Genomic DNA, 25,801 nt, shown 5'->3' with positions numbered 1-25,801 from the left:
CTGGGCTGCTGCCACTGCAGGCAATGCAGCCTCCTTCCATCTCGTGTCCCCAGTGTCAGGCGGTATGACCGTCTCCCTTGTCACTCACCAGCACTGTGGGCCACACGCCTACCATGGCCTCCTCTGGCCTCACCGGGCTGCACGCTCCCTCTCATGGTGGGCTGGGCGTCCCCTGGGGAAGGGGGCCCTCCTCGCTCTCTGGCTCTGCTGATCCATCTGGTATGAGGGGGCCCAATTGTAGCTCTGGGAGGAAAAGGACTGGAGACAGGGGAAGCCCTGGTCGTGGGGGGCATAGGTGGCAGGACACAGGGCATCCTCAGGAAGGGGCAGAACAGGTTGTGAATGTGACCGGTGAAAACAAACCAGAGTCACCATGCAGCTGTTTGTCTTTAAAATTTATTGGCTGGTTTCCCAGCAGAGCCGCAGCCCAGGACCACTCAATAGCCTCTCCTGGGAAGGCACGCGGCACGGCGACTCCTGCTGCCTGTGTCCCCAAGCTGCTCTGGAGGGAGCGCCAGCTACAGGAACCGTATCCCGGCTCCGAACTGCACGCCGTCGCATATCCTGCAAAAGAGGAAGTGGTCATGGTGGCTGCCCCGCTGTGCCTGACCCCGGGGCGCGGCTCCCAGCAGCACCGCCAGCCCTGCCTTCCGCAGGCCTCTCCTCCGCCTGCCCCCAGCTTCCCCCCGGCTGGATCCAGAATCAGTGTCTGGAAAGAAATGGAGATAGAAACCCCCTGCTGCTCCCTCCTCACCTCCTTGAACTTCTCAGGCCTGGATGAGGCGGAAGAACAGGGTGGTGCAGGAGGGGAGAGAGGGCGCAGGACCCGAGACTGGCCAGGCCAGAAGGTAGGTCGGGCTCACAAGGGCAGTACCGCAGCCCACAGTTCCAGCCTGCCTCCTCTCGGACCTGCTCCACCACAGGGCAGGACAGATGCAAGGGTCACGCAGGCCCCGCCTGCCACAGCCGACACTGCAGGCAACACTGGTGCTGCTGAGGCTGAGCAGCACAACTCCCGACGGGGCGAGGCGCTGGCCCCGCGGCAGCAGCCACTGACCAGAAGCCCCGCTCACGCAGTGTCCTCAAAGGGCAAAGAGAGAGCCACAGCCTGGCTGGTGGGGACCACATGACCTGCTTTTGTTTCACACCATCAGGTTGTGAAAGCAGTGCAGCCTAAGTCCACTCCAGGAAGTCTGCAGTCCAGCTCCTGGCTGCCTAGCCCAGAGAGCAGCGGCGTCCTGCAGGCTCCCTCCGGCCATGCAGACGCTGCACAGGCACAGCGCAGGGGCCGCCGCTCAGACACGCCCACCCCAGGCTCCAGACAGCCGTGCAGTCAGACCAGGCCTGCACCCTCACTGCACCCTCGGGACGGCCTACTGGCCCTGCACCTCCTGCTCGGGGGCCACGTGGGACTGCTTCCAGCCTGCCCCTGCCACTGTCCTGGTGCAGTCCCCAGCCACACAGCACCAGCACTGGGGCTTTAGCAAGGTCACGCTGATGGGCACCCTCCTGCCCCACCCACTGGTGACTGGTGTCCAGTCCTGCCACTCATATACCCCAGGCGCCGCTCTAGACTCCAGGAATCTAGCAGTGGAAAGGAAGCCGAGGTCTGAGACCTGAAGACCTACCGGAGGGAAACATGCCCACATGGCCAGCAGGCAGGGGTGGGCGACAAAGGAGGCAAGCTCAGGCCCCTCGCGGGGCGCTGCTGACCCAGCATCTCGCCCCTCCTGCAGAAGTGACTGTGTCCAGCCATGCACACGCCTGCACACCTCCGCCCAGCACTCCAGCCTGAGCGCTCCCCCAGCCCCCATCCTTCGGGAGGGTCCGGCCCAGCTCCCAGCTCCACAGGGCCCCTTACTACCCTACCCCACACCAAGATGGTCTCTCCCTGCGGCCCTTGGTGAGCTGCACTCCCGGGTCGGCACCTGTGCGCCACCCGGCTCCAGAGGCTGCTCTGAAGACACCCAGAAGTGACGGTGCCCCAGGAGCTCAGGGATAAAGTGCAGCAAGCACTTCCAACTCAACTGCTGCCAGGCCTCAGTCCCCAACCAGAGTGCGGGCGACTGCAGGACAGTGCGTGGCCACCACGCAGCGTTCCCCTTTGCCAGCTGCCCAGGTCAGGCGCGAACACCTCACGGAATTGCAATTCAGGTGGGAAAGCTTCACCTGCACCACCCAGGGAGGTGATCTGCACACTCGCTGCCCACCACAAATACCCGCTGCCACCACCGTGAGAGCAACAGCTGCCACTGTGGGGCAGAGGGCCCCCCTGCGTGGCCTCCAGACGCCAGGCGCTGCTGCCTTCTGGAGGCCACATCTGGAAATCAGCCTCTGAAGCGTATTTCTCAGCCACTGCAGAGGAGGGGAGGCTGGGGCTGCAGGGCTGGCTGCACTGTGGAGGAGCTTGGCAGGGGAGGGCCCCGCGCTCCGCTCCCTGCAGCCGCTGCTGGAGCACACTGACACCCAGCGGCCCCCGTCGGCACTGCAAGGGCGGTGGCTGCCCCAGTCCCCAACCTCCTGAGACTGACTCCAGGGCAGGGCCCCAGGCTCCAAGGGGACTTCTGGGCAGGGCACCTCATCCCCTGAAGTGGCCTCCCCACGCAACCTGTTCTGACCGCCCTGGCGGCACTGGGGAGGGAACCGGCCACACTACAGCCTCCTGGCTCTGAAGCACCTCCAGTGCCACCTGCAGGGAGTCGCACACACAAGGGCTGCTAGTCCAGGGGCCAGGTGCCCATCTGCAGTGGGAACACAGCCTCGTGGAAAGCGGCGTGGACAGCAAGCTGCTGTGCCGGACACCAGCTGTGAGCGACCTGTTAGGGGCTGCCGGGCACAGCCAGGCTCCAGAACAGTCCTTCCCTGGCACTGTACTGTGTGGCACGTCACGAAAGCAGATAGTGGCACCCAAGATGGCACGGAGGAACAGGAAGCGCCTCCTGAGGGGCATTGCAAAGACCTGGCGTGTTGGGCACACCAGCAGCAGCAGCCACAGGAAACATAACCACCCTCTCCAGCCAACACCCCAGGGGGAGTACACTCACTCACTGAGTCCTCAAAACTGCAAGGGGTCAATGTCATTACTGTCCACCCTCTAGGCAGAGACTCAGAGAGATTAAGTCACTCACCCCAGGTCTCACGGCCACAGCAGGGGGCCTGGGTGGGCTGCAGGGCACACACAGATGCAGCACATGCAATTAAACCTTTGTGGCTTTGGTTTGCATGAGAACAAAGAGGTGAGGGCAGAGGGGCTGGTGGTCCAGGAAGCAGCCATGGCTGTCTGCAAGGCGCCAGAGGCTTCGGCGTCACCAGGGAGCCCTGGCAGACACAGGGCAGGTGCTGAACCAACCCTCCAGTGAGGGGCGCCCGCCCACTCCTCCGCAGCAGCAACCGTGAAGAATGTGGGTGGCAGGTGCTCAGCTGCGCCCCGGCCTCGACCCTCGCAAGAGCTGCCGGGCAACCCTCCGCAGCACCGCCCCACGACCCTGCAGCCAAGAGTGCAGGAGTGAACAGACGGGCAGGACCCTGAGCTGGGGTCCTGGGCCGCAGCACCTGAGACAACCCTCAGAGCAACTAAGCCAGAAGGGAAAATGAGAGAGAAGGTGAAGGGGGCGTGGGGGGGCCAACGTGCAAGCACGAAGTAAGAGAAGCATGACCAGGGGCGACCGAGGGCCCCAGCTCCCGCGCGAGCTCCTACAGAGTGAGCCCGCCTGGCACCTGAGTGCACGCGCCCCTCCTCGCAAGGACACAGCGGGAAGGCAGCCCTGCCAGCTCGACAGCTGCCATCGGAACCCCCTCTGACAGGCCCCACTTGTGGACCGCAGCCCTGGAGGCACGGCACCCGTGCTGCTGAGGCCGCCCACCAGCCGCGGGGAGGCAGCCCGAGTGCCCGATGCACACCCCAACATATGCTGCGTTTCCCGAATCTCCAGTAGCGCCTGATGCAGAACTGACTTCCACAGCCATGACCTTCACGCACGTCCATCCACGTACCGCCCTCTACATCAGTGGATGCTGCGTCTTCAGACCCAGCCACCCGGAGCCTAATGATGCGTGAAACAGTTTTAAGGAAGCAGAACTGGAACTTCCCACGGCCGAGTGCAGGCTGAGCTCTGTGCACTGTCCTGGCTGGGTGTATGACGTGCAGGGAGGACTGGAGGCCCGAAGGGGCGGAGACCACGCCACTCACACGAGGGACTGGCGCATGTGTGGGTTTGTTCTCCGTGAGGGTCCTGGAACCAATCCCTGGCAGAACCAGGGTGACTATTTGACGATCTTTCCTCCATAAAAGAGGCAGTGGAGAGAGGCCGGATGGCAGGTCCCTGGACCAAGAGAGGACTCTCAGGAATGTCCCCCACCACCAGAGGCCTCCAAGCCCCAGCCTGCAAAGTCCAGCACCAGAAACGCCATGTCATATTCAGCAAGTGGGACAATAAGCCTGGCCAGTCCCCCAGCCAGACCAGAGGGCTCCCACCGTCCTGAGCCAGCAGGCGCAGAGCACCTACAGGAGGGGCAGCCGCCTCCAAACGGAGAGACCCACTGGAGGAAGCCACGAGTGTCACTCTGGCTGACTTCCATTTCTCTTAAAGTCTTTGCTCTTAAAGGACACTGAAACAGCGATCAACGGTACCCAAAAACCATGGCCCCCCAGGGGCACGCGACTGTGACAGCCCCACTCGTACCTGTCGCCCCGCTGCACTCCCATGGGGATGCAGTAGTTGAGCTCCAGGCGGGCAATGTTGCCCAGCCTGAGCACGATGCCCGCTCCATAGGACCAGCGGATGCACTCGGCCAGTTTGCGGATGTGGGCTCTGGGGCCCTCCCCTGGAAGAGAGAAGGACGTGTGAAACTGCGTGTGGGTCACATCAGAACCATCCAGACGAGCCGGCCGGCTTGCTCTCTTCCTGGGTCCCGGGGTTGACAAGCCAGGCTGCGCTCGCTCACGTCCCAGGAACCAGGCTTCTCAACTTGACTCGAGACAGCTTGCCCACCCAGCCCCTGGCCCCCGGGAGGTCCTGTTCCCACGGGGCTCCTAAGCCCCCCACGTTGGCGTCTGCAGTGAGCTGTCCTGGACTGCACGCCCCAGACTGTGTGCACCCAGAGCTCTTCCTTCGCTGGACAGTACAACTGTTTCTCGCATGACTTGTTCATTCAATCGACAGCTTTCTTCTGGGCACTGTATTAGGTGTAGTTGGGCTTTTTTGAATAAAGGCAGGATCCCTAAGTTTAAATGCCATATAATATAGAGACAGCCACCGGCTTGTGTGCTGTGCTCGTGCTCTCCGACATGGAAACCGCAGACCCGTCCAGTGGGCAGGAGCCGCATCTCACCGTAGTTGAGGTTGCAGAGGTTTCCTGCGTTCAGGAAAAAGTGGGTTCTGAAGAGCTCTCCAAAGCCACCCTGGCCTGGCCGGAAGGGCAGCGGGGTGTACAGGTGCAGGCCACCGGCCCAGTAGGCCTCTCCTCCCAGGTAGTCCCCTGGCCAAGGGCAGAAGAGAAGTGGTTGACAAACCCAACGCGGACTGCCTGTCACCCGCCAACGCCACTCAGCACTCAAGTTCCCGGGCACCTGCGCCCATGCCACAGCTGTGGCCTCGTTTGAGATCACCTTCCTTTTTCTCCTGGTTTCTTTTACAATTTGATTTAACTGGGGGGAGGGGAGCCAGTAGAGTTCTGGAAAGAAAGCCCTGGGTCAAGTGTGCCATCTGTGAACCTACAGGACTAAAGAGGACCTGGGGGACAGCTCTCAACACATCACCTCCCCTGCAATCCAAGCACACTGCCTGCCAGTGTCCTGCCGTTTCTGGAAATGTTTGCCAGACTCAGTCAAAAGGCACCGTGCCAGCCACAGGGAAGCGGCCTGCTGAGCCCCCACGCGGAGAGGCCCCTCTCAGTGGATCAGGATCACCTGGATTTTTGGTTTTCTGGACAAAGGTTACTTTTGCCTAGACCTGACTGCTCACTTTTTTCCTATTTCTAAAAATGCTCCTACATTTTAACTATAAAAACAATCACAGTAAAGTCACCAAAATCCTTTCGACCTTAACATCTACACCGTTACAAGATGCCATTTACAAAGTATCTTCGTTCCCTCTAATTCAAATGACAAACCATGAAAAAGATTAGCCCCAAGGACAGCACTACTTATTCACTGAAAAGTCCTGCGTCCCTTCGTCCCTTTTATCACTCAAATCGGAAGGGAAACTGGAGCGATGGCGGCAGCAGCCTGACTCCCGCCTCCCACGAGCTGCCTCCTCTCTTCTTAAGTAGCTGTTTCTGATCAGAAGAAACAGGGGGCCGGGTGCAGCTGAGGCAGAGCCCCAGCCTCTGTGCACAGGCCCGATCCACTGCAGCACTGCAGAAAAGGAAGAGGAAAGAGAAGAAGCGCACTCTGCAGGAAACCTGAGGAACACAGGAAGACAAAGAGCTTCTCATTTCTTCACATCCGACCAGCTAATACCCTGTTGTTCTTTCTTCCAGCAAATAATAACGTACACCTAAATAAATGTAGCTTTTCATATAACATGCAATATGCACGACACATGTGTACACACCAATATGGGTGTATACGTGTATACGTGTGTGTACGTATGTAGTTTTCAATCCAGTTTTTTTCCCCAGTTTAATGTATTTTCTCCTAATGTTTGATATTCTTTGGAAACAAGGCTTTTATGCCTAAATAAGAACATAAACGTACTGACACTTAGTCATCCACTTCTCTCCTACTTCTGGTTAAAGACCACCTTCCCATCTGATCGCTACCTGCCACCCACGCCCAGGCAGCTCCTCCACGAGCAAGCTGCAGGTGGGAGCACACAGTGGCACAGCCGCCTGCTCTCTGCACGTTCCTGGGGCTCATTCGCATGGCTTGGCTCGTGGCTGCAATCTGTTCCCCTCATTATGCTGTGAAGGCATCACCAGCTGTCCATCCCAATGCTGACAGACATTTGGAAATCTAGTTTCCAGCTTGGAGTTATTATAATAAAAACTTTAAGGCTCCTGACACATCAGATTGCTTTAAAGAAAGGTCAAAGCAGCTGACATCCTTGCCCCAGGATCCTCCGGTTGCCTCTTAGACAGGCAGCAGCAGAAGAGCTGGCATGCTACATTCAAGGCAAGTGGTCACTAAACTTCCACGGAACAGGCATGTGGCACTTGCTTAGGAAAGGGAGGAATAAAATGAATCTTCAAATCGTTAGTTCTAAAACTGACACTCTAGTAAAGCCCTCTAGAAACAGGAGAGAAGAAATAAACTACATGCTGTACGAAAACCCCTGCTGCAGAGTCACTGTTTACAATGGTGTGAAGATGGAGCAGGGGAGTCTCAAAGCTAAGGCCACCAGGCAGAGCATTTCACAACGTGATAGAGGGTGTTGCTGATCACTGACAGCAGCCCAGGGAGACAGAGGTCCAGGAGACAGCAGCCCACCCCTGGAGGGAGCGCCAGGGCCTCAGGAGCATCCTAACAGCCTGCACCTGGCAGCGAGCAGAGGGCCAGCCAGGCGCTGCTCTACTCCATAACCACTGCCCCACACTGCCCAAAACTTGGGGTCTGGTTTTTCAAGAATTACAAAATTCTAGTAAAACAAACATGCAGCCGGACTTGTGGCAGGGGAGAAGGCAGCTGGTGCTCTGCAGGTCCCCCGGCAAGGCCCTCACGGGCACAGCCGCTCGCACCCTGCCAAGCACCCACGCTCCTGGCACTGGCCTGGCAGCTGCGTCTACAGAAGCAACCACGATGCCCTGCGCGAGGTGATGGATAAACAAACATGGTGCATCCAGACACCGGAATATTATCCAGGGACAGCAAGACACGAGCGAGTCCCCAGCAGACTCGAGGGGCTGTAAGTGCACAACACCATGGCAGAGCAGCCTCTGACTCGGGCTCCATGACCTTCCAGAAAAGGCAGAACGACAGAGATGGCAAAGAGATGAGTGTCTGAGAGGCACTCGAGGGAGAAGGGACTTTCAGAGCGGGGGGGCACCAGACAATCCACGTTTGTCAAGACCCAAAGAACAGGCAGTGCCAGCAGTGACCCTGACCAGGGACTGCACTGGTCACAGTCAGCTGTTTCTCAACTGTAACAAACGCACCAGGTTCCAAGTGCCATCATGGAGGGGCCTCTGCTCTTTCAGCTTCACTTTTCTGTAGACTTAAGACTAAAAATAAAGTCTGGGTTCCAAACCCAGCAGCACAGGAAATAAATAAATAATAAACTCTATTAGTTAAAAACAATTATAGGGCACAGTGGCCACGCCTGTAATGCCAGCTACTGGAAAGGCTGAGGCAGGAGGGTCACAAGTTCAAGGCCAGCCTCAGCAACTTAGCAAGGCCCTGTCTCAAAATTTTTAAAAACAGTATTCATTCCCATAAAAAATACTGTTGTGTTATTATGTGGAGTGGTGAGCAAAACGATTCAGAAATCAGTGTGTGAACCAAACAAAGAGCGCGAGGACACAGATCCAAGCCTGAAAGGACACGCGTGGCAGCGCTGGCGTCTGCGGGGCGGCGTCAGGCTGCCTCTCGACACTGCTTGCCTAGACACATTTTCCTACTTCCCAGGATCCACTCAGTAAATGCCCATGCCTGCCGCCTGATGCATTCTGGGCCAGGCACTAACTGCATGGTGGGAAGCAGGAACACACCTCACTGCCGTGACCTCACACACGTACACACGACTTCAAGGACAAGTGGTGACGACCACCTGGAAGGGGCATGGCTCTGGGGAAGGACAGACCTTCGCTCTGGGGCCCGATGCTGTGCATGCTGAATCCACGGACGCTGGTGGGTCCCCCGAGGTAAAACCTAGGGCAAGACAGCACGTGTCAGAGTCCAGCCCGCGGCTCCACGCCAGAGCTGGAAGCATTCAGAAGATGCGCAAGCGTGCCCAACGTCAAAACCACCCCCATCCTCCCACACAGAAGCCCCACAGCAAAACAGAAGCTGCACGTTTCAGATAAGGGCAGACGCAGCCAAAGGCCTTGCGGAAAGGCAGATGGAGCGTCCCCCATGAAGGACAGGGCTGGGCCGCAGAGCGCTCTCCCCACAAGGTAAAAAGCAGGACACGAGCTACAGGCTGCTGAGGCCTGACATTTCAGAAAATAATAGGAACAGGAAGCAGACCACGCTTCTTGTGTTTTTGATAATGATTTTTGATTAGATAAAAAGGGCTTATAATTTTTAGAAGTTAATTCCTCCTGTGTTCCTAAACAGACTGGATTATCTTATTCTTTCTTAAAAAATCAGAATAAAAGTAAAAGCATGAATTAAAACTTACTCAGAAATCCTATCCACACTCTAAAACCCAAACATTTCAAAACTGGACTTTACAGCATGAGAACAGCTAAACATAGAACCCCAGTAGGAAAGGAGCAGCAGCCGCCCCAAGCAAACCCACACCGAGACCAGGAGCGTTAGTCCCAGAGACGAGCAGCCAGCCCACCAATGCCACACTGCTCTTCTGAACGCACTCAGGTGATCCAGGAAGCACAGGTGGCCGCCATCCAGGTCGGGGCTGACTTCAGGGTGGGCTACACCTGCCACCACCTGGGCACACTGCAGCAATACCCAAGTCAGCAAGGGACAACTCAACATATCCCAAGTTTTAACTCAGGGACGCCTACCTCGAAAACTGGGTCATCAGCAGCCTCCCTCAGGTGGCCCTGCTGGCCTCCACCACTGCCCTGTGGGCAGACTTGCCTGAGGCAGCTGTAAATATTTGGCTCCTTACCTGCAAGGCTGTGATGGCCATCCCTGAACATAACTCCTTGCAGTTACAAAAGGGTGTTTGTGTTTTGGGCAGTGCTGGGGATCAGATTCAGGGCTTCACACATGCCAGGAGGTGTTGCACCACTGGGCCACATCTCCAGTCCTTATAAAAGTGTGGCTCAAAATTAGACCCATGATGGGGAAACTGTTAGGTCCCACAGTTTACAAATTCAGAATTTCTATACTTCCAAATTATCATCCAAAAGGGCTGAGCCAGTGTACATTAAAACAACATTTTAACTAATGCAGGCTGAAGACAGTTCTGTGCCCATGATGGCAAGTTCAAAACAACAACCACCACTCAGGCCCCGCTGGCAGAGCGCTGAACCGCCACCTGCTCTCTAAAAGGCAGAGTCCGGCAATATTCCTAACAAGCTTAGGAGCCTGCCTCTGGGACAGCAGCCCCACCTCCAGGAAGCTCTTCTCAGAAAGTAAAACGAGCACCTTATTTATGAAGTTATTCGCCACAGTGTTTTCTAGAAAAATCACATCAGAAACATCTGAAATATCCAACAATATGAGGTAGACTACAGCATTAGGGATGTGTGAATAAGGGAGAACCACAGGCCGTCAAAATGCTGCTCGTGAAGACACTCAGGCCTGGTGAATGATGACCCTGTAATTCCTTCAAAACTTTTTAAAAAGCAGGGATACAAAATCCCATGTAAAACACAGTACATCAGCAACTGCATACACACGAGGCGCGCACAAGCACGCAACACGCGCACACAAGCACACAACACATCGACCAAAAGAAATCAGCCCCGGGTCATTCGCTCATCACCGAGGGGACTGGGAGTTTCGCTTCCTTGAATATGTCCCTGCTTTTAAATTTCTGCAACAAGTATGAACCACATTCTTTCATAATCAAAAAGAACACTGCAAAACGCTTAATACAATAAGTAACACAAAGCAAAAAATAAAGTAAAATTTGAAATTTTGCTCTTCTAAATAATAAAACTCCTCTAAAACATCTTAGAAATCAACCAGCCAGGCACAGTAGCACACGGCTGTAATCCCAGCAGCTCCAGCAACTCGAGAGGCGTGGTAGGAGATGGGGAGTTTAAGGCCGGCCTCAGCAACTCTGGAAGACCCCATCTCAACAAAACAAGCAAAACCCCCCAAGAAACCAACCAGAAGACCCAAGGCAAACACCTGCCAATTCCCTGCCCACGGTACTTACCTATCAGCAATACTCGATGGTTTCTCACCAATAGGCACCAACACTCCACCCCAGAGAGAGGCTGAGAACACCTGCGGCAAGGCAGACAGTTACCTCGATGCGTCTCTTCAACCCGTGGACATCAGCAGACGGAAGCCTAGCCCCAGCCCAAGCACAGGTGGCACAGAGGGCTCTGCTTGGGGCTCCAGCGGGCAGAGGGAGACTACCAGGCAGAGGGGTTGCAAGCTCATCCAAGGCAACCTCAAACTGCAACTAAAGCCACGCTGGAGCCTGGCAGCTACTTCCACTCTGACCACTCAGTCCTCTGGGATGAGAAGCAAGGTCTGGCCAGACAAGCCCTGGCCTGACAGGTAAGGGAGACCAGGACCCTGGACAAGCAATCCAGCATCTGGCAGGCCTTTGTCCTGGCCCTGAAATGCAGAAGGATCCAGCATTTTAGGAAGTCCAGGCTATGACGCTCTACGATCACAAGGCAGAAAGACACACTCCAGGTTCCCCTCAGGACAGAGCCCCAGGCTCACAGCACACGATCCCCCATCAGACCCACTCGGAGCTCCAGCCCCACACACCCGCTCATCTCCTGTCCTCTCTGCTCTGCAAACCCCCAAGTCCTTCAAAGTTGCTCGGCTGTTTCTTTCTCAGAGGCTTCAGAGGGAAGACCTAGAGCTGACAGCAGGGCAGTGTAGGCAGAGCAGGCACAGGGGACACAGTGTGCGGCTGCGCATTCGCAAGCCCCTCCCGCACGCTATCCGGCAAGTCATCTGAGGTACGGACGCCACACCTCACTGCAAAACAGGCTTTGTGTCTGGTGCCTCTGCCAGTGGCAGCTAATGCAAACACTGGACATGGAAAATGTCCCCAGAATGGTGTGGCCTGGGAGAGGGAGTAAAAAGAAAGCCATGAGTTGATAGTTTTCATCTCTTCCAAGATAAATCCCTTTCAGCTGCGGGCCACTGGTGGGGAGAAAGTGTTCCATCAAACCTAGAGTAATAGTCTCTAGGAAACAAACTCTTCCAAGACAATTCCTCTCCAGGTGCTGGCCACCGACCCCCAACCCCAAAGCCCAATTCCTGAGGGCCCAAACTGCCATGCTCACGGAATCACCTCTCCGTGTAACCTACGTAAGCCCAAGCTCCTCCTTTGGCCAATGGCTCATTTTCCGACAGGAAAGCGGGTCCATCAGAACCATGACTCCATTCCTAATAAAGGCCTGCAGCCGATTGGTGACGTTTGTGTCTGGCCAGGTCCTCATGTGCTAGCAGTAAGTGTTCTAAGCACATTTAAGGTAGTCCCAGATGGCCCCGGGAGACTGGGCAGAAAAGGAAGGGCTATGGAACCCAGGGGACAGCACACCCGAAGGCAGAGCCCCCCAAGAGCAGAAAAAGGGCAAAAAGACAACACAATGAAGCCAAGGACAGCAGCAAGGAGCTCGGTGAGCTGGGCAAGAGGCACACGGCGGCCTCCGTGGCACTTAGCCAGAGTGGCCACAGCAGGGCAGAGTGCACTGGAGCTCCACAGACCGCCTGGAAGCAGTGGCACAGCCGCCCCAGATCAGCCAGTGCCTGCAGGCCTGGACCCCACTGGCTGCACCAGAATTCAGACTCCTCAGTTCCTGAGCAGTCAGGGCAACTACCAAACTGGACACAGCAAAAAAAGATCCTGGAAGCAGCCAGAACCCCGTGACCTGGCGAAACACAGTAAAGAATCTCCATGGAGGTGACCTTTCAAGGGAAAGGAGACACTCCCACATCAGGCCACATTTCCCTGACGGCCTGAGATGACAGAGGAAGGCCCGCTCATGGTCCTCTGTAAAACGATGGGATGTTTCTGAGGACGTGGTTGCCATTGCTCCCCAGGTGCCTTCGATTAGCTAAGTGCAGGAGCAGGCTCCAGGTCTCCACACCAGGAAGCTAAGCACATGCTTAGTTATTCAGGGACCGAGATTTCCCAGCAAGATTCCAAACTGCAGTAACAACACGGGCGACCAGGTCTTAGCTGGACACTCACCGAATCCAACACAAGCTGCTTGTTCAACTGAAGCTCAAAGTCTTCTTTTAGGAAGCTCACATCCCCGCCAGTGTAGCCCGCCAGTTCCTGTGGGGAGAATCCACAGGCTCATGCAGAGGCCACCAAGCCATGACTTTGCAACGACCCAACTGCTGCTTGTGCTTTTTAGAAAGCAGGAGCACACCCTCTCCTCGAAGCCGTGTCCTCATGAATGCAGAGTGACGTGACACTCAGCAACACGTGAGAGACCAACACACCGCCCAGGCACACACTGTAGAGCCAGCAGTGGACACTCGAGCCCATAGCCCACACAGTGTTGAGGAAAGCCAGCCGGCCCTGGGAACATGGGCCACAGTACATGAGAATCTGATCTGCAGCTGCTCCTCTGAACCTCCAGGCTCCTGCTCTGCGCCACAGCCACGCAGTCTGAGGGCCCTGGGTTCACCACAGCCCTGCCCCTCACTACGTGGGCACCCAGGCTCCCTGCAGCCCACCTCCTGCAGAAGAGCGACAGTCCGAGACAGGCCACGGCGGGCTCTGAGACCCTCGGGAAGGTCCGTGCCCTCACGGGACACTGCTCCTCCAGGGCACCAGGCACACAGCCACTGCTGCCCTGGCCCCAGCGCAGGACAGGCCCCCTGCCTCAACGTTCCTCCCGTTCTGGCCTATCATGTGACACCACCCAAGTCATTGTGGCCCTGTCCAACTCGGGCTTGTGTGAGGGCAGAGGAACGAAGGTGCCGCACAGCAGCGCCAGGGCAAGGGTCCATGAGTGGGCTGGAGTCTGCAGGCAGTTCTGGCACGGCTTGCTTCTGCCACGCTGCGGGGAGCCAGGGCCTCACACGCGCAAGGCAAGCATTCCGGCATGGACCTGCACCTCCCGCCATAGATACTTAGATCAAAGTATCAAAGACCGATACTTAGATCAAAGCGAAAGTTAAATGCTTTGGAACACGACCACTCTGTGTGACCCACTACCCACAGGTCCCGCCCCGTGAGGCCACAGTCAAGGGACACTACCTGGTTAACCTTCAGCAGGGCGCCTCTTCTGGGTAAGATGGAAGAATTCCGAGAGTCGATGACCATGGCGTGCTGAAAGAAATTTGCACCAGGGCACTTTCGCATCCAGCGGCCCTCTGGGAACAATGAGCGCTGAGCACAGGAACCTACTCCGAGGTGGGCGGAGCTGAGTGCCCCAGGGCCAAGGACAGGGCGGCACTGCCACCAGCCTCCACTCCAGGAAGCCGGGCAGTGCGCTGAACTCTGAATGACCATGGAAGCTACTCAGCTTCCTGCAGTCTCCAACCCACGCTGGACGCTTCCTCCTCTCAAGGAGCCCACAGCCTGGCCCAAGTCAGCTCAACCAGCTTCTCGTTATTTCTGAAAACTAAAATTTCAGCTGGGTGTGTGGCACATACAGCTGTGATCCAGTGACTTGGGAGACTGAGACAAGAGGATCACAAGTTTAAGATCGACCTTACCACCTCAGCAAGACCCTCAACAACTTAGCAAGATCCTTTCTCAAAATAAAAAATAAAAAGGGCTGGAAGCTCAGCCAGAGCACCCTGAGTTCAATCCCCAGTACCAAAAACAATCCGGTCAGCTGTTTTTATTTATTTTTTGGTACCAGGGATTGGGCACTTAACTCCTAAGCCACATCCCCAGCCCCACCCCCTTTTTTTAAAATCTTGAGACAGGGTCTCGCCAGGCTGCCCAGGCCGGCTTTGGACTCACAACCCTCCTGCCCCGGCCTCTCAGTGGCTAGCATTACAGGTGCACGCCACGGCTCCCAGCCACACAGCTCAGTCACAGCTTGTCCACCACAAGGAGCGGAGCTGGAGCTCATGGGAAGCCGAGGCCAGCCTCTCAGCCTCTGGAGGCGGGGGCACTTCCCTGCGGGCCCCAGCACAGCTTTCCCACTGTACAGTGTGGCCGTTGACATTCACTCCAGGAGAAAGGTCCTTACCGAAAGGGACGATTTCAAGGAATGCCCACTTTCCTTCCGCACCGCGAAAGACGCCGTCCTGGAGAGGCAGCCAAGCTCCCGCCACACGCCCTCCCACTTGACAGTGTGGCTGGTCTTCCATATGGGAAACTGCAACACAAGGAGAGGACACATCCTACTGTGCTGCTCACAGCGCAACATTGCCCTAAGCCAACATGGCACTGAGTCATTCACTAGAAATCAACTTTACACACAATGGGAAGGAGGGAGAAAGGGAAAAGAGGAACAGAGGGAGAAAGAGAGGAAGCTGTGAACTGAACAGAAGGACCAGGTACAGGACAGTACTGGTCAGAGCTGGGGAGCCTCTGAATCAGCAGGTGTAGCGGTTTCCCCATCTCTTGGTAGAGGGAACAATACACAGGTGATGTGACACGCACCCCACTTGACCCACCCAACCCTGGTGACTGTATGAGCAGTATCAACTCACAGGGGAACATAAAACCAAGCCCCAAGGAGCTGAGAGCAGCCTCCCTGCAGCCAGAGGCCTGGGCTCCAGGCAAAAGACACCTGCCACTCAGCCCATCTTGAACTCCTGTCTCAGAAGTGCCCAGCTCTCTGAACAGTGAACACAGTGCCTGGTGGCTTTGGAAAGTCTGACGGTGACATGACTCTTGCAAGGAAGCCAGGTAACCCCAAGCTTCCCAGAAGGCATTCTCTGAAGCCTTCCCCTGCAGGAGAACCCAAGGCCACTCGGGGTTGGGTCACACCCCTCCAGCCTGCAGGGGGAGGGCTGAGGTGCCCACTTGTGTGTCCATGAGGCACCATGTAGCCAGCTCTGCCTACCCGCCACTCCTGCACTAGGAGCCAGGTGCCTATGGAGTCGCAGAGCTCTCTAAGTAAATCATCCTATCTCCTCGTAAGAAAGCTCTCGACAAGAAAGGCACTGTCACTCAGAGACCTACCTGATGCGCCTCATGCGCTATCAGAACTCAGGGGGCCAGGCAGCGAGCCCCACTCTGTGCAGCCCAAGGACACGGCAGTGAGCATGACCCAGCCCTTCCCTCCAGGAGCTCACTCCTTCAACTCAGAGCCACCAGCTCCAGGCCTCAGGCCTCCCACTCAGTGAAAACAGCATTCTGAATTTCCTAGTGATCTGCTCTCTAGCAAGGCTCAGGACAAAGAGATGGAGAGGCCTGGAGAAGACCAGAAGGCTCCAGGTGCCTAGCTACTGCTGGCTCACTCGGTGACCTGGTGGGGGACCAGGGCTGGGGAGAACAGCATTTGCCCCAGTGTTCCTGTGAGACCCCATCAACAGGTGTCTGAGCGCTACCCCCTTCCAGACAAGGCAAAGCTGCCCCTGGAGAAGACGGCGGAAGTGCAGCGTTCCTGGGTGCTCCGTCTGCACCCTGCACCTGCTGTGCCCCATGGGCTCCGGGCTTGCACAACCTACAACAGAGGCTCAGAGGCAGGGCGCTCGGCTACCCAGGGCCTGCCACTGCCACACTGTTAGGAGCTACACCTGTGGCCCCCATGTGACCCTCACCAGCACTGAGGACCGGCCCTGCCCCACCCTACACGTCGCAGGCAGGACTGTTCAAGGCTACACCATCAGGGACAGGACAGTCAAGCCCTGCAAGCCCGCAGCTGTCTCCAGAGCTCCGACAGGGTTCTGGGAGACCGGGCCAAAAGCTTCCTGGCCCACTCCCAGAGGTCCTGGCTGGGTGGTTCTAAGGAGCGGACAGGTGAGGCCAACGGAGCCGAGCAGGAGACCCACTCTAGGAACTGCTTGTGCCTCGAGCTCTTCCTTCCCTAAGGCCTTGAAAGGAGAGGAGCAAGGAAAAGTGGAGAACGCAGGGGAGAGAGCAGCTCTTCCTACAGCCAAGGCACGGGCACACGATGCCAGTTCCATGGTCGTGAGCCACACTCCTTCGGACATACTGTAAGCGTGAAAAAGCAGCAGGATCTGGCAGCGGTGTGCATGGCTCTGCCATCAGACATGGGTGGAAGGACAGCCCGGGCCACGGGCAGCCAGGTGGTCAGAGGCCATACCCCGCTGCCCCCTCTGGCTGTCTTTGGGAAACGATGATGGCCAGCACTATGTTTCAAAGGCGCGCACAGGGTGCCTGGGGGTACTTACACTGTACTCGGTGGACACGCCTCTGTCTGCCTCCCGAAGTGAGCTCCAGGGGAACTGCCCGGTAACTTTGTACACGTTCACAGAGAGACTAGGAGACAAGGGACAGAGCTTCACAGTGGGCCAGCGACCCACCACACAGCTCTGCACCAGCAGACTCAGGCTGCCCTGCCTGTCCTGCGGCAGGAGCCAAGCCTGCCCGCGCTCACAGGCCAGCCCTCTAGCTCTCACACCAGGCCACTACAGTCGGGGCCCGGCTGGCTTCCTACTTTCTCTCGAAGTTTCCAGGCTGCGGTTTGAAGAAGGACAGGCCATAGGAAGTTTCTTTGGTTCCATAGGAAAACTGAAAAGTCACTTTTTCTGCACGTCCTAGAAGATTAGGGAGCTTGAGGCCGAGTACCTGGGAGGAAAAGAGGGAAAGCAGCAGGAATGGTAACTGTTAACAGACTCAGACGGCTGCGTGCTGCAGCTGGGGCCACGCCTGTCACAACTTCCTTCCTTATGACACCCCCCTCCCCCCCGCTGAGCAAGCACACACACGCAGCTGTACACCCGCATCAGTGTGAAGCACGAGCAGACCCACCAACTGTGAAACCCAAGGCTGTAAACTCTTAAAGGAGTCTGAACACGAACATTCTCCATGTCACCCTAATTACTGGTGTTAACACTGTCACCAGCAATTCAGAACACACACTAATCAACTCTAGGAGGCTAAAGAGAAGCCACAAGGAAGAAGAGACAGGCACACGAAACCAGGAAAATCCTGGAGCTGCCATCAGCCCTGGGCAGAGTCACACTTTAACAAGCTCATACTTCAGCACAAAAGGACCGCGGCTTACCATGCTGCCCTCGTTGTTCCCGACCATGGTGTTGTAGCTGCCCGTCAGTCTCCTTAGCTCAGTCACCTCGAAGGTGACGTCTAACCCATTGGGCAGCGCGTCATCACCTAAGGAAGCAAAAATATCAAGCAAGAGACAATTGGAAGATGTCCTTTTATTTAGGTTATACTGCTGAAACAGACAAACCGCGATCTGAAGGTTCATTTATAAACAATCTCTGAAAAACATGCCATCTATCGTAAAGTTCATGAGCGCTCCCACACAAAATCGAAACACACCTCCACACCAAAGAGCCCGTCGCTAGTGGTAGAATACCCAGAACAGCCAACATGTGCTACAAGGAGATGGCACTGTAAGCCATCCATCTGCTAGACAATCGATATTTGCTAAAGAAATGTGTTCTCCTCTCAGGGAGGGCCTTGAAAATATTTGGAGTCTCAATCCAAATGACATTAAAACGTGACAGTAAGGAATCACAAAACAATAAGGTTTTTAGTGTACACAAAAGAGAAACAAACAAGATGTCATTTATCACATTATTAAATGGTGGAGATACTTCTGTCCTTCATCCAGCTGAGTGTGATCTGCATTTGAACTCGGAGCAGTGACCTCGTGACCCACCAAGGCCTGGCGGCGTCTATAGAGGAGGCTGAGCTGTGTGGGGGCCGTGGCCTCTCTTGCTTCTGCACAGAGCAAATGCTCACTCTGCTGGACATCTGGCTGCCGTCAAGACGTCCAGATGCCCAGGGGTCAGTAGGTCTAGGGTGGAGCCTTATGGTCATTTTTTAATTAACAGGCTTTATTGTTTGGAGCAGTCTTGGGTGTTCAGCAAGACACAGCAGAAAGCAGAGCTGCCGAGAACCCCGCCTTGCCCCTACTACCAACCTGTAGCGTTCATGTGCTACATCTGCCACCACTGATAAACCAGTCACAGCTATTATCAAGCCAGTTTACAACAGGGTCACTCCTGGTGTTGGACACTCTATGGTCTATGGGTCTGGACAAATGAATAAGGACACGTCTGCACAGTGTCACCTAGTAGTTCTGTCGCCCTAAGCAATTCCCAACTCTGGGCTCATCCCAGCTTGCAGCCAGGGGCAGAACTACCGAGAGGGAGACCAGCTGGCCAGGCGCAAAGCAAGTCCACGGCAGGGAGGGGACAGAGCCAAAGTACCTGCCATGAGAAGAGTACCTCCAGGTGGACCAGGCCTCGGGGGCTGGGATTCCATCGCTCGCTTGTGGGACCTGGGAAAGCTCCCTGGACTGCTCAGGGCCCAAGTTCACTAGCTGAAATACGCTAACAAAATCAGCAATATGACAGGTCTTGACTCCTGAACTGGATGGCGCGAGAGAAGAGCTGCCGCAGCGTCTTCCCAGGCACCGGGGCTCTCTACACTGAGGGTGAGCACCGCTCTCTTCACCCTGGACTGGTCCAGAGGTCCACTGTGCCACGCTTCAGAGCACCATCAGCACAACAGAGGGCGGGCCCACCGCACAGCCCTGCTGTGATCAATCTGCGTTTCCCCAGAGTTCCAGGTGACAGCGGCCCTGCTGGTCAGGGCCACACCGAGAGCCACTGTTCCAACCGCAGTGAAGCCTCATTTCAGCTGTGTACAGGACCTCCAGCCCTCACCTCCCTGCCTCCCTTACACCTGGGTGTGTGGGGCTCAGCCCTGACCAGTGACATGAGGGGAGTGCCGAGCCCAGCACCGGGACAGGTGTGCATCCTCAAGTGCACACTCCATGTACGTACGTGTGTGTGTTATGCTGCTACAGATTATGCCCAGGGCCTGGCATTTGCTAAGTGCTCTGTCCCTCTTTTATTCTGAGACAGGGTCTCACTAGTTTGCCCAGGCTGAGCTTGAATTTGGGATCCTCCTGCCTGAGGTTACTGAGTAAGTGGGATCATGGGCATCCTGGGTTCCTTGGTAAAAGTAAACACAGACTCAGCTGAGAGCTCTGTCCATTGCCACAGAGCATGCCAGAAAATGAGCAGAACTAAAACACAGCAGACTCTCTGTTTAAAGCACATGCTCAGCTGGGGTCCACCAAGAGCTGGTTCAGCAGCTCTGGGCTGCATGTGGCAGGACAGGCCTGGCCCCCCACCTCCAGACCACTCTCAGAGCCTGGTGCAGCCAGGGACTAAGACAGCAATGTCCTCAAGCTCACCACCCCCTCAGCCAGACACGAAAACCGCTCCTTCCCGGGGACCTCGGGCTCCAACAACCTAGCTCAGAAGCCTTCTGGTCACCCTACCCACGGCCACACAGCTGCCCCATGACCCTGGAGGACGGGTGGAAGGGACACACAAAGATACCCCACAGTGCGCACCTTGACACGTGTCGATCAGAACGTCCACGTGTCTGAAGATCCCCAGACGCAGCAACTTCTCACGGGCTTCGTGAGACTTCCTCATCACCTGTCGGACATAAAGACAGCAGGTCGATCCTTTTAAGATACAGAAACACGTGTGGCTCCACACCAGGCTGCCACTGCCACTTGGCACCAAGTCACTGGCCACCCAGAGCAGAGAATTACCAGGACCAGGCACATGAGAAGGGCAGCAGCGCTGTGGGGGATGAAGCCTGCTCAGAAGCACAGGCCATGGTGGGGACGGGGTCCCGGGGACAGCACTGGCCCAGCACACACAGCCCTGCATGCAGTCCCTAACTCTGCCAAAAACAAATGAAAATTAAGTTAAAAATAAAAAGTGCAGGCCAGGCCTGGGGCATGGCACACGGAGAAGACCCCAGGTGGGCAGAGCAGAGGCGCACACCCTGCGCACCAGCCTAGGAGCCTTCCTGGAGGATGGCACTGAGTGCACTGTGGTGACATCGGGCGGCAGGAGATGCGCTGCTGGTGCCCGCAGACCTGTCTGTGGTTTCACGTGGAGACCAAGCTAACCGCTGCTCAATGCTTCCCCTTGCTCTCCAGCAGTCCTTCCCGGTGCCAGGAGCCGAGCTTGCTGGAAGGACAGGCAAGGGGCAGGGTGGGGAAGCAGGCAGGAGGCAAAACGCAGCTCTCCCCTGCAGGGAAAGACCACGACGTCAGAACTGCCAGCAGAGGAGGCAGGATCAGGGTCCCCAGGAAGAGCTGGGTGGGGAGGCATCTGGGGTCCTGCTGGGAAGCAGAGGACAGCTGGTGACGGGGAAGTGTGCAGCTCCCGTGGCAGAGCTGGGAGCAGGGTGGAGCGGGTCCAGCCCAGGCATGGGATGGTGGGCAGGGTGGGCAGAGTCATCCCACAGTGAGGGCTGAGGCCACTGTCACTGAGTGGACGGAGTACCTAGCGAACTCTGAGACCCCAGCTCAGGCTTAGATCAGTGCCCTCAGAGGGGTCAGAGATGGAGGACCGGGCCTGGGGAGGCTGGCAGGACAACAGTCGCGGATTTGCCACGCAGGTGGATGACTGGTCAGGAGGCCAGTGCACAACCAGGCTAACACTCAGCAGGGCTGCTGGCTAGACAGGGCGTGGGTCTGTCACCCACCTCAGGATCTGGTCGGAACAAGCGGTGTGGACAAGCTCACGTGGGGGATGAAGCAAGGCTCAAGGGCGGTGGTAGGGAAAGATGCTGACATGGACCGCACAGTGACAGTGACAAGATGGCAAGCAACCCAGAAGGGGACACCCAGGGAAGACAGTGAACAGAGCAAGGTGGAGACATGTTAGAAGACGAGGAGGAAAGCAGGAAATACATGCCACACAGGCAGCAGGGACACTCAACAGGCAAAGAGCTCTCCTAAGCTGACAAAGCGGCACAGCCCAGCGGAGAGCAGACACCAGAGGGTCATTCCCCAGAGGGAAATCACAAGCCAATGAGCGGGACAAAGAGGATCTCACTCCTCACTGAAGAAACGCAGACCGGAACAGGCACAGGGCATTTTTCACCTAACAGACTGGCAAGAACGTAAGCTGACAACACTCAGTCCTGGGAAGCAGATTCTTCTGTGCTGCCCGGGGAGCACAGATGGGGAGGCCTTCTTGGAGAGCAGTGCGGTGGCAGGTGCTAAGTGACAGCACACGCGCCCTTTGACCTGGCAACCTCACTTGAGAAATTGAGCCTGCAGATGCATCCTCGTGTGCAGGGGAAGTACAAGATGCTCAAGGCAGGCCGCTATGGGAGCAAAACAATAATGCAAACGGCCACCAGTGGGGACACAAGTCCCTTCAGTGAGGTACCATGGCACCAACAGACTGGCATGTGCTATTTGTAACTTCTGATGATGAGGACAGTGCAGGAAAAGTCATAGAGAACAGAGCTAGTGTGAAAAGGCCGAGTGTGTTCATCCACACACGGGGAAGCCTCAACCACATCACCTCTGAAAAAGGGCTGGGAGCAGCAGGGAAGGTGCCCGTTCATTCCAGTGCCCTGTGCACCATTTAATTCTTTGCACCTTTTTAATTTAAACATTTGTATGTTATATTGCCTTAGTCTTTTAAAAATGTCAACTTTTTTTTTTTTGGAGTGGAAATGGTCCGGTGTCAAACACTACTCAAAGGCTGAGTATGAGTAAGAGGAAGACAGGAAGGAGCCAGCGTGACCTGGTCACGAGGACAGGTGACCTTGGCCAGGCATGTTCAGTGTGATCCCAAGCACAACCAGAGAGAAGGAAGTCACAAGTGAGCAGAAAGAGGGTGTGGTGCACAGCTGGGACCCGAGGGAATAGGTGGAGAAGCTGAGAAACTGCCCACAGGGTCTGGGGACAACCAGAAGTACGGTCAGCACAGAGCCCGGGAGGAGCAGCCCTAATCCCACAGGCTCCTCAGGCAGGAAAGTTATGAAAGCACAGGACACGGCCGCAGACAGACACCTTCTCAAGGATGAGGGGAGGTAAGGACAAGCACAGACACGGGGGTGCTGTGGGAGGCACTGGAACCAAGGCCCCTCTCAGCAGGTAGGCGGCGGCTCTCAGCAGGGGGTTGGGGGTGTGGTGCTCCAAGCTGTGAGGAGACAGGGAACCACAGGGAATGCCCAGGAGAGATGCCACTCACCTCAATGAGGTTTCTAGCCTTAAAAACCTCTCCAATTTCACACATGATGATGTCATCCCTAGTCCTTCCAAGGCCATCGAAGTGAACATGCTGAACTACCACCTAAACATACAAAGACAGAAAGCAAGCTACTAGTTACCAAGGCAAAAGACAAGTTTCAGAAACTAACTTCAAGGAGTTCCTCAAGTTCAATAACCCACATTTCTTACTCCTGGACTTTAATCTTATTTCTCACACCTTGTCAAAGATCCATTCACTCAGGCTTAACCATTGCCAGGTCTGAACTTCCTGCAAAGGAGATCTGGTGTCTTCGGCCAGAGGACCCAGGACGCCACAGTCCTAAGCACAGGCAGGTCCCAAGGCCCCAGCCCTCCCCAGCACACTCCTGAGCACTGGGACCCCAACCTAAAAACTGCGTGTGTTGTGTTCAGACCTCAAAGCGACATCACACAGCATGACCAGAAGGCCCTCCTCTCCCTGTTCTCACTGGGAAGTCAGCTCTTCAAAAGCCAGAAAGGCAGACTCAGTTTCTACAAACTTTTGGTTTCTTTAATAGAATAAACACAAGAAGGTTTGCCTAGACCACCCACAGAAACAATCGCAGAAGAAAATTACTCCTCTACAACTGGCAACCACTTTCTCAGAGTCAGCAGGCTTTCTTGCTGCAGTAGGTTGCAGGCTAACCACCCCCTCTCCTCCCCAGCAGTTTATGGAAGTGGACACTCCTAGTAATAATGACCCCAAGATCAAACTAGGAACTCACATCTTTGTTTTCCAATATTTCCTGTTTAGCTTCAGGTTCAACTTCAACAAATTCGGCTTCTTCACCTAATGCTCCAAAATCAGGTCCATTTGATGGAAGAGGCTCCAAACTCTGAAGGGAGGGGAGGAACCACAAATAATTAATTACCTGCTTTGCTAATGGAGGCCCATACATTCACCAGTACTCTTAAGATCCTGCTATGTGACAGGCAAGACCCTCACCCTCACGGTATTTCTATTCTAGGGTCTGGAAGAACAGGCATGGAAGATAAATATTTGCTAAAATGAATTCAAATAAAAGTTTGGATTTGGCCTCCAACTTTTAAGCCAATCCATCTACCTATAAGCCAACAGGTTTTATGAGCCCCATATGCCAGGTACTACACAAGGCAGTGGTGACAGCATATAAAATGCAATGACTTAAGAAGCATCTTGAAAGTGACACAGACTAGAATGAAATGGAAGATGCTGTGACCCATGGCCGATATTAATGGTAAGTTGCTGTTTTTCGACGCTTTTGTTTCACGTAAGCATGAGAACACTATGTCAAATGTTTTCTTACTGAGTCCTGAGAAAAATGTGAGGAAAAACACTGGCCAGATGGAGTAAAGACTGAATTAAAAGAATGAAGACACTTTTTACCAGTAAATAAATCAACAGAGCAGTAATTTTAGCATCAAAAGAGCTCCATAAAAGCTGAGTTTGTTTTTTGGCAAGCACACAGTAGGCCACCGGTAAATACTAGTTGAATAAATGAAATACCAGTTGAATAAACGAATGAATGCTTACACTGCTCAAGATGCTATGACAGATGCAAGCCAAGTAAGTGACAGTCCCTAGACCTAGGATCTAGTAAGACAAAAATCAGATAGAGCTAAAATAAGGCAAATATAAATGGCAATCGAGGGAAATGGCAAGGAGGTGGTAGTACATCCGAATGAGGGGGAGATAAGAGGGCGGTTCTGCAGGAAGCAACTTGAACTGAGTTCTAAAGATGAATCTATTTTGCTGGCTGAAGCTGGGTTTGGAAGTTAAGTGACACTAGGGGGAGTAAGTGCAAAGCACAGTCCAAAGCCTATGTCAGAAGAGCAACCCTGTTCGGTTTGAAGGAAAGACATGTGAAGGGGAGTTAACTCCACTTCTGGAAGCCAGGCTGAGACCTCTATACTAAATTCTTCTGGATGTTAACTGGGAACCACTGGGAAAACTTCTGAGTTGGGCAAATGAAACAATTCATATTGTAGCAGAAAACTAGTGTTGGGGCTCGGGGCTCCAGAAGTCTGAGTTGTAGGACATTCTGCAGCTGTGTGTGACCTTGGACAAATTACTCATTATCTGGCCCTCGGCTAAGATTTGAGCAGTCTGACCGGCAGTTACATGCTCCAAGCACCCAACGAGTAACTGTTCAACAAAACTGGTCGAGGCCAGCGGCTTGGGCTGAGCTCCTGCACCAGCCCAACAGACCAAACCAGCAAGGAGTTCCTGGTGCTGAAGCCGCACGCCCCGAGCCAAGGCTGAGGGCCGGCGGGCCTCGGAGTCAGCTCTAACTGGCACGAGAGGGACGCCTCCTCTGCTTTGTGCTTCACAGACAAGTCGCCCTGGAGCGCCCAGCGTCTGTCCTCCGTTCTGCTCTCGCTCTTCGGTCGGTGCGGCCAGACTCCTCCGCTCAGCTCGTGCCAAGACCTGCGGCGGGCAGCGCCGGGGCGCGCAGCCCGGGCCCGGCAGTCGCCTTCCCGCGGACTTCACCAGCTGTCCGAATGGCCATTCGGCCGGGGGCGCGGGACGCTAAGGTCACCGTGGCAAGTGCCAGGGTCCCGCCGAATGACCTTGAGCAAGTCACGACCCTCCCCCAGCGTCGCCTTCCCGCTGCCCGAGACGACCTCGCCGCGGCCGCCGGCCCTGGCTCTCGGCGCGCGCTCTCCGGGGACCCCGGGCAGCCCCGGCAGCGTCGCCCCGAGCCGCCCGCCCGCCCGGACCCCGCAGAAGCGGGCCTCTTACCCGGGCGTGCACAGTCCCCATGGCTCCCCCTCCAGCCGCCGCCTTACGGAGCTGCCCCGGCCGGACCAAGGCTTGGCTGGTGAGCGCGGAGGCAGCGTCCGCGGTGGCCGAGCCGCTTGTCAGCGCGCAACCTCAAGCCACCGGAAGCGGCGCGCTGGGGGCGGCCATGATACC

The 25,801-nt window shown here is 55.7% G+C and overlaps 1 protein-coding gene across 1 annotated transcript; it reads right to left on the bottom strand.

Moving 5' to 3' along the window:
- Window positions 1-380: 380 nt before the first annotated feature.
- Window positions 381-25,801, bottom strand: SAMM50 (SAMM50 sorting and assembly machinery component). Its single transcript, XM_079143304.1, has 15 exons — window positions 25,628-25,801; window positions 23,631-23,741; window positions 22,868-22,969; window positions 20,209-20,296; window positions 17,878-17,984; window positions 17,308-17,438; window positions 17,042-17,129; window positions 14,926-15,054; window positions 13,980-14,051; window positions 12,960-13,046; window positions 10,953-11,023; window positions 8,739-8,806; window positions 5,332-5,478; window positions 4,683-4,824; window positions 381-564 (listed from the first exon to the last, which is right to left on the bottom strand). The coding sequence occupies exons 1-15, from the start codon at window positions 25,646-25,648 to the stop codon at window positions 519-521; spliced, it is 1,410 nt and encodes a 469-aa protein (XP_078999430.1). The 5' UTR covers window positions 25,649-25,801; the 3' UTR covers window positions 381-518.

This window comes from Sciurus vulgaris, assembly GCF_902686455.1.
Source record: "Sciurus vulgaris genome assembly, chromosome: 5".
Lineage (NCBI taxonomy): Eukaryota > Metazoa > Chordata > Mammalia > Rodentia > Sciuridae > Sciurus > Sciurus vulgaris.
Note: the sequence above shows the minus strand (reverse complement) of the source record. Positions and strands in the feature narration are given on the sequence as shown.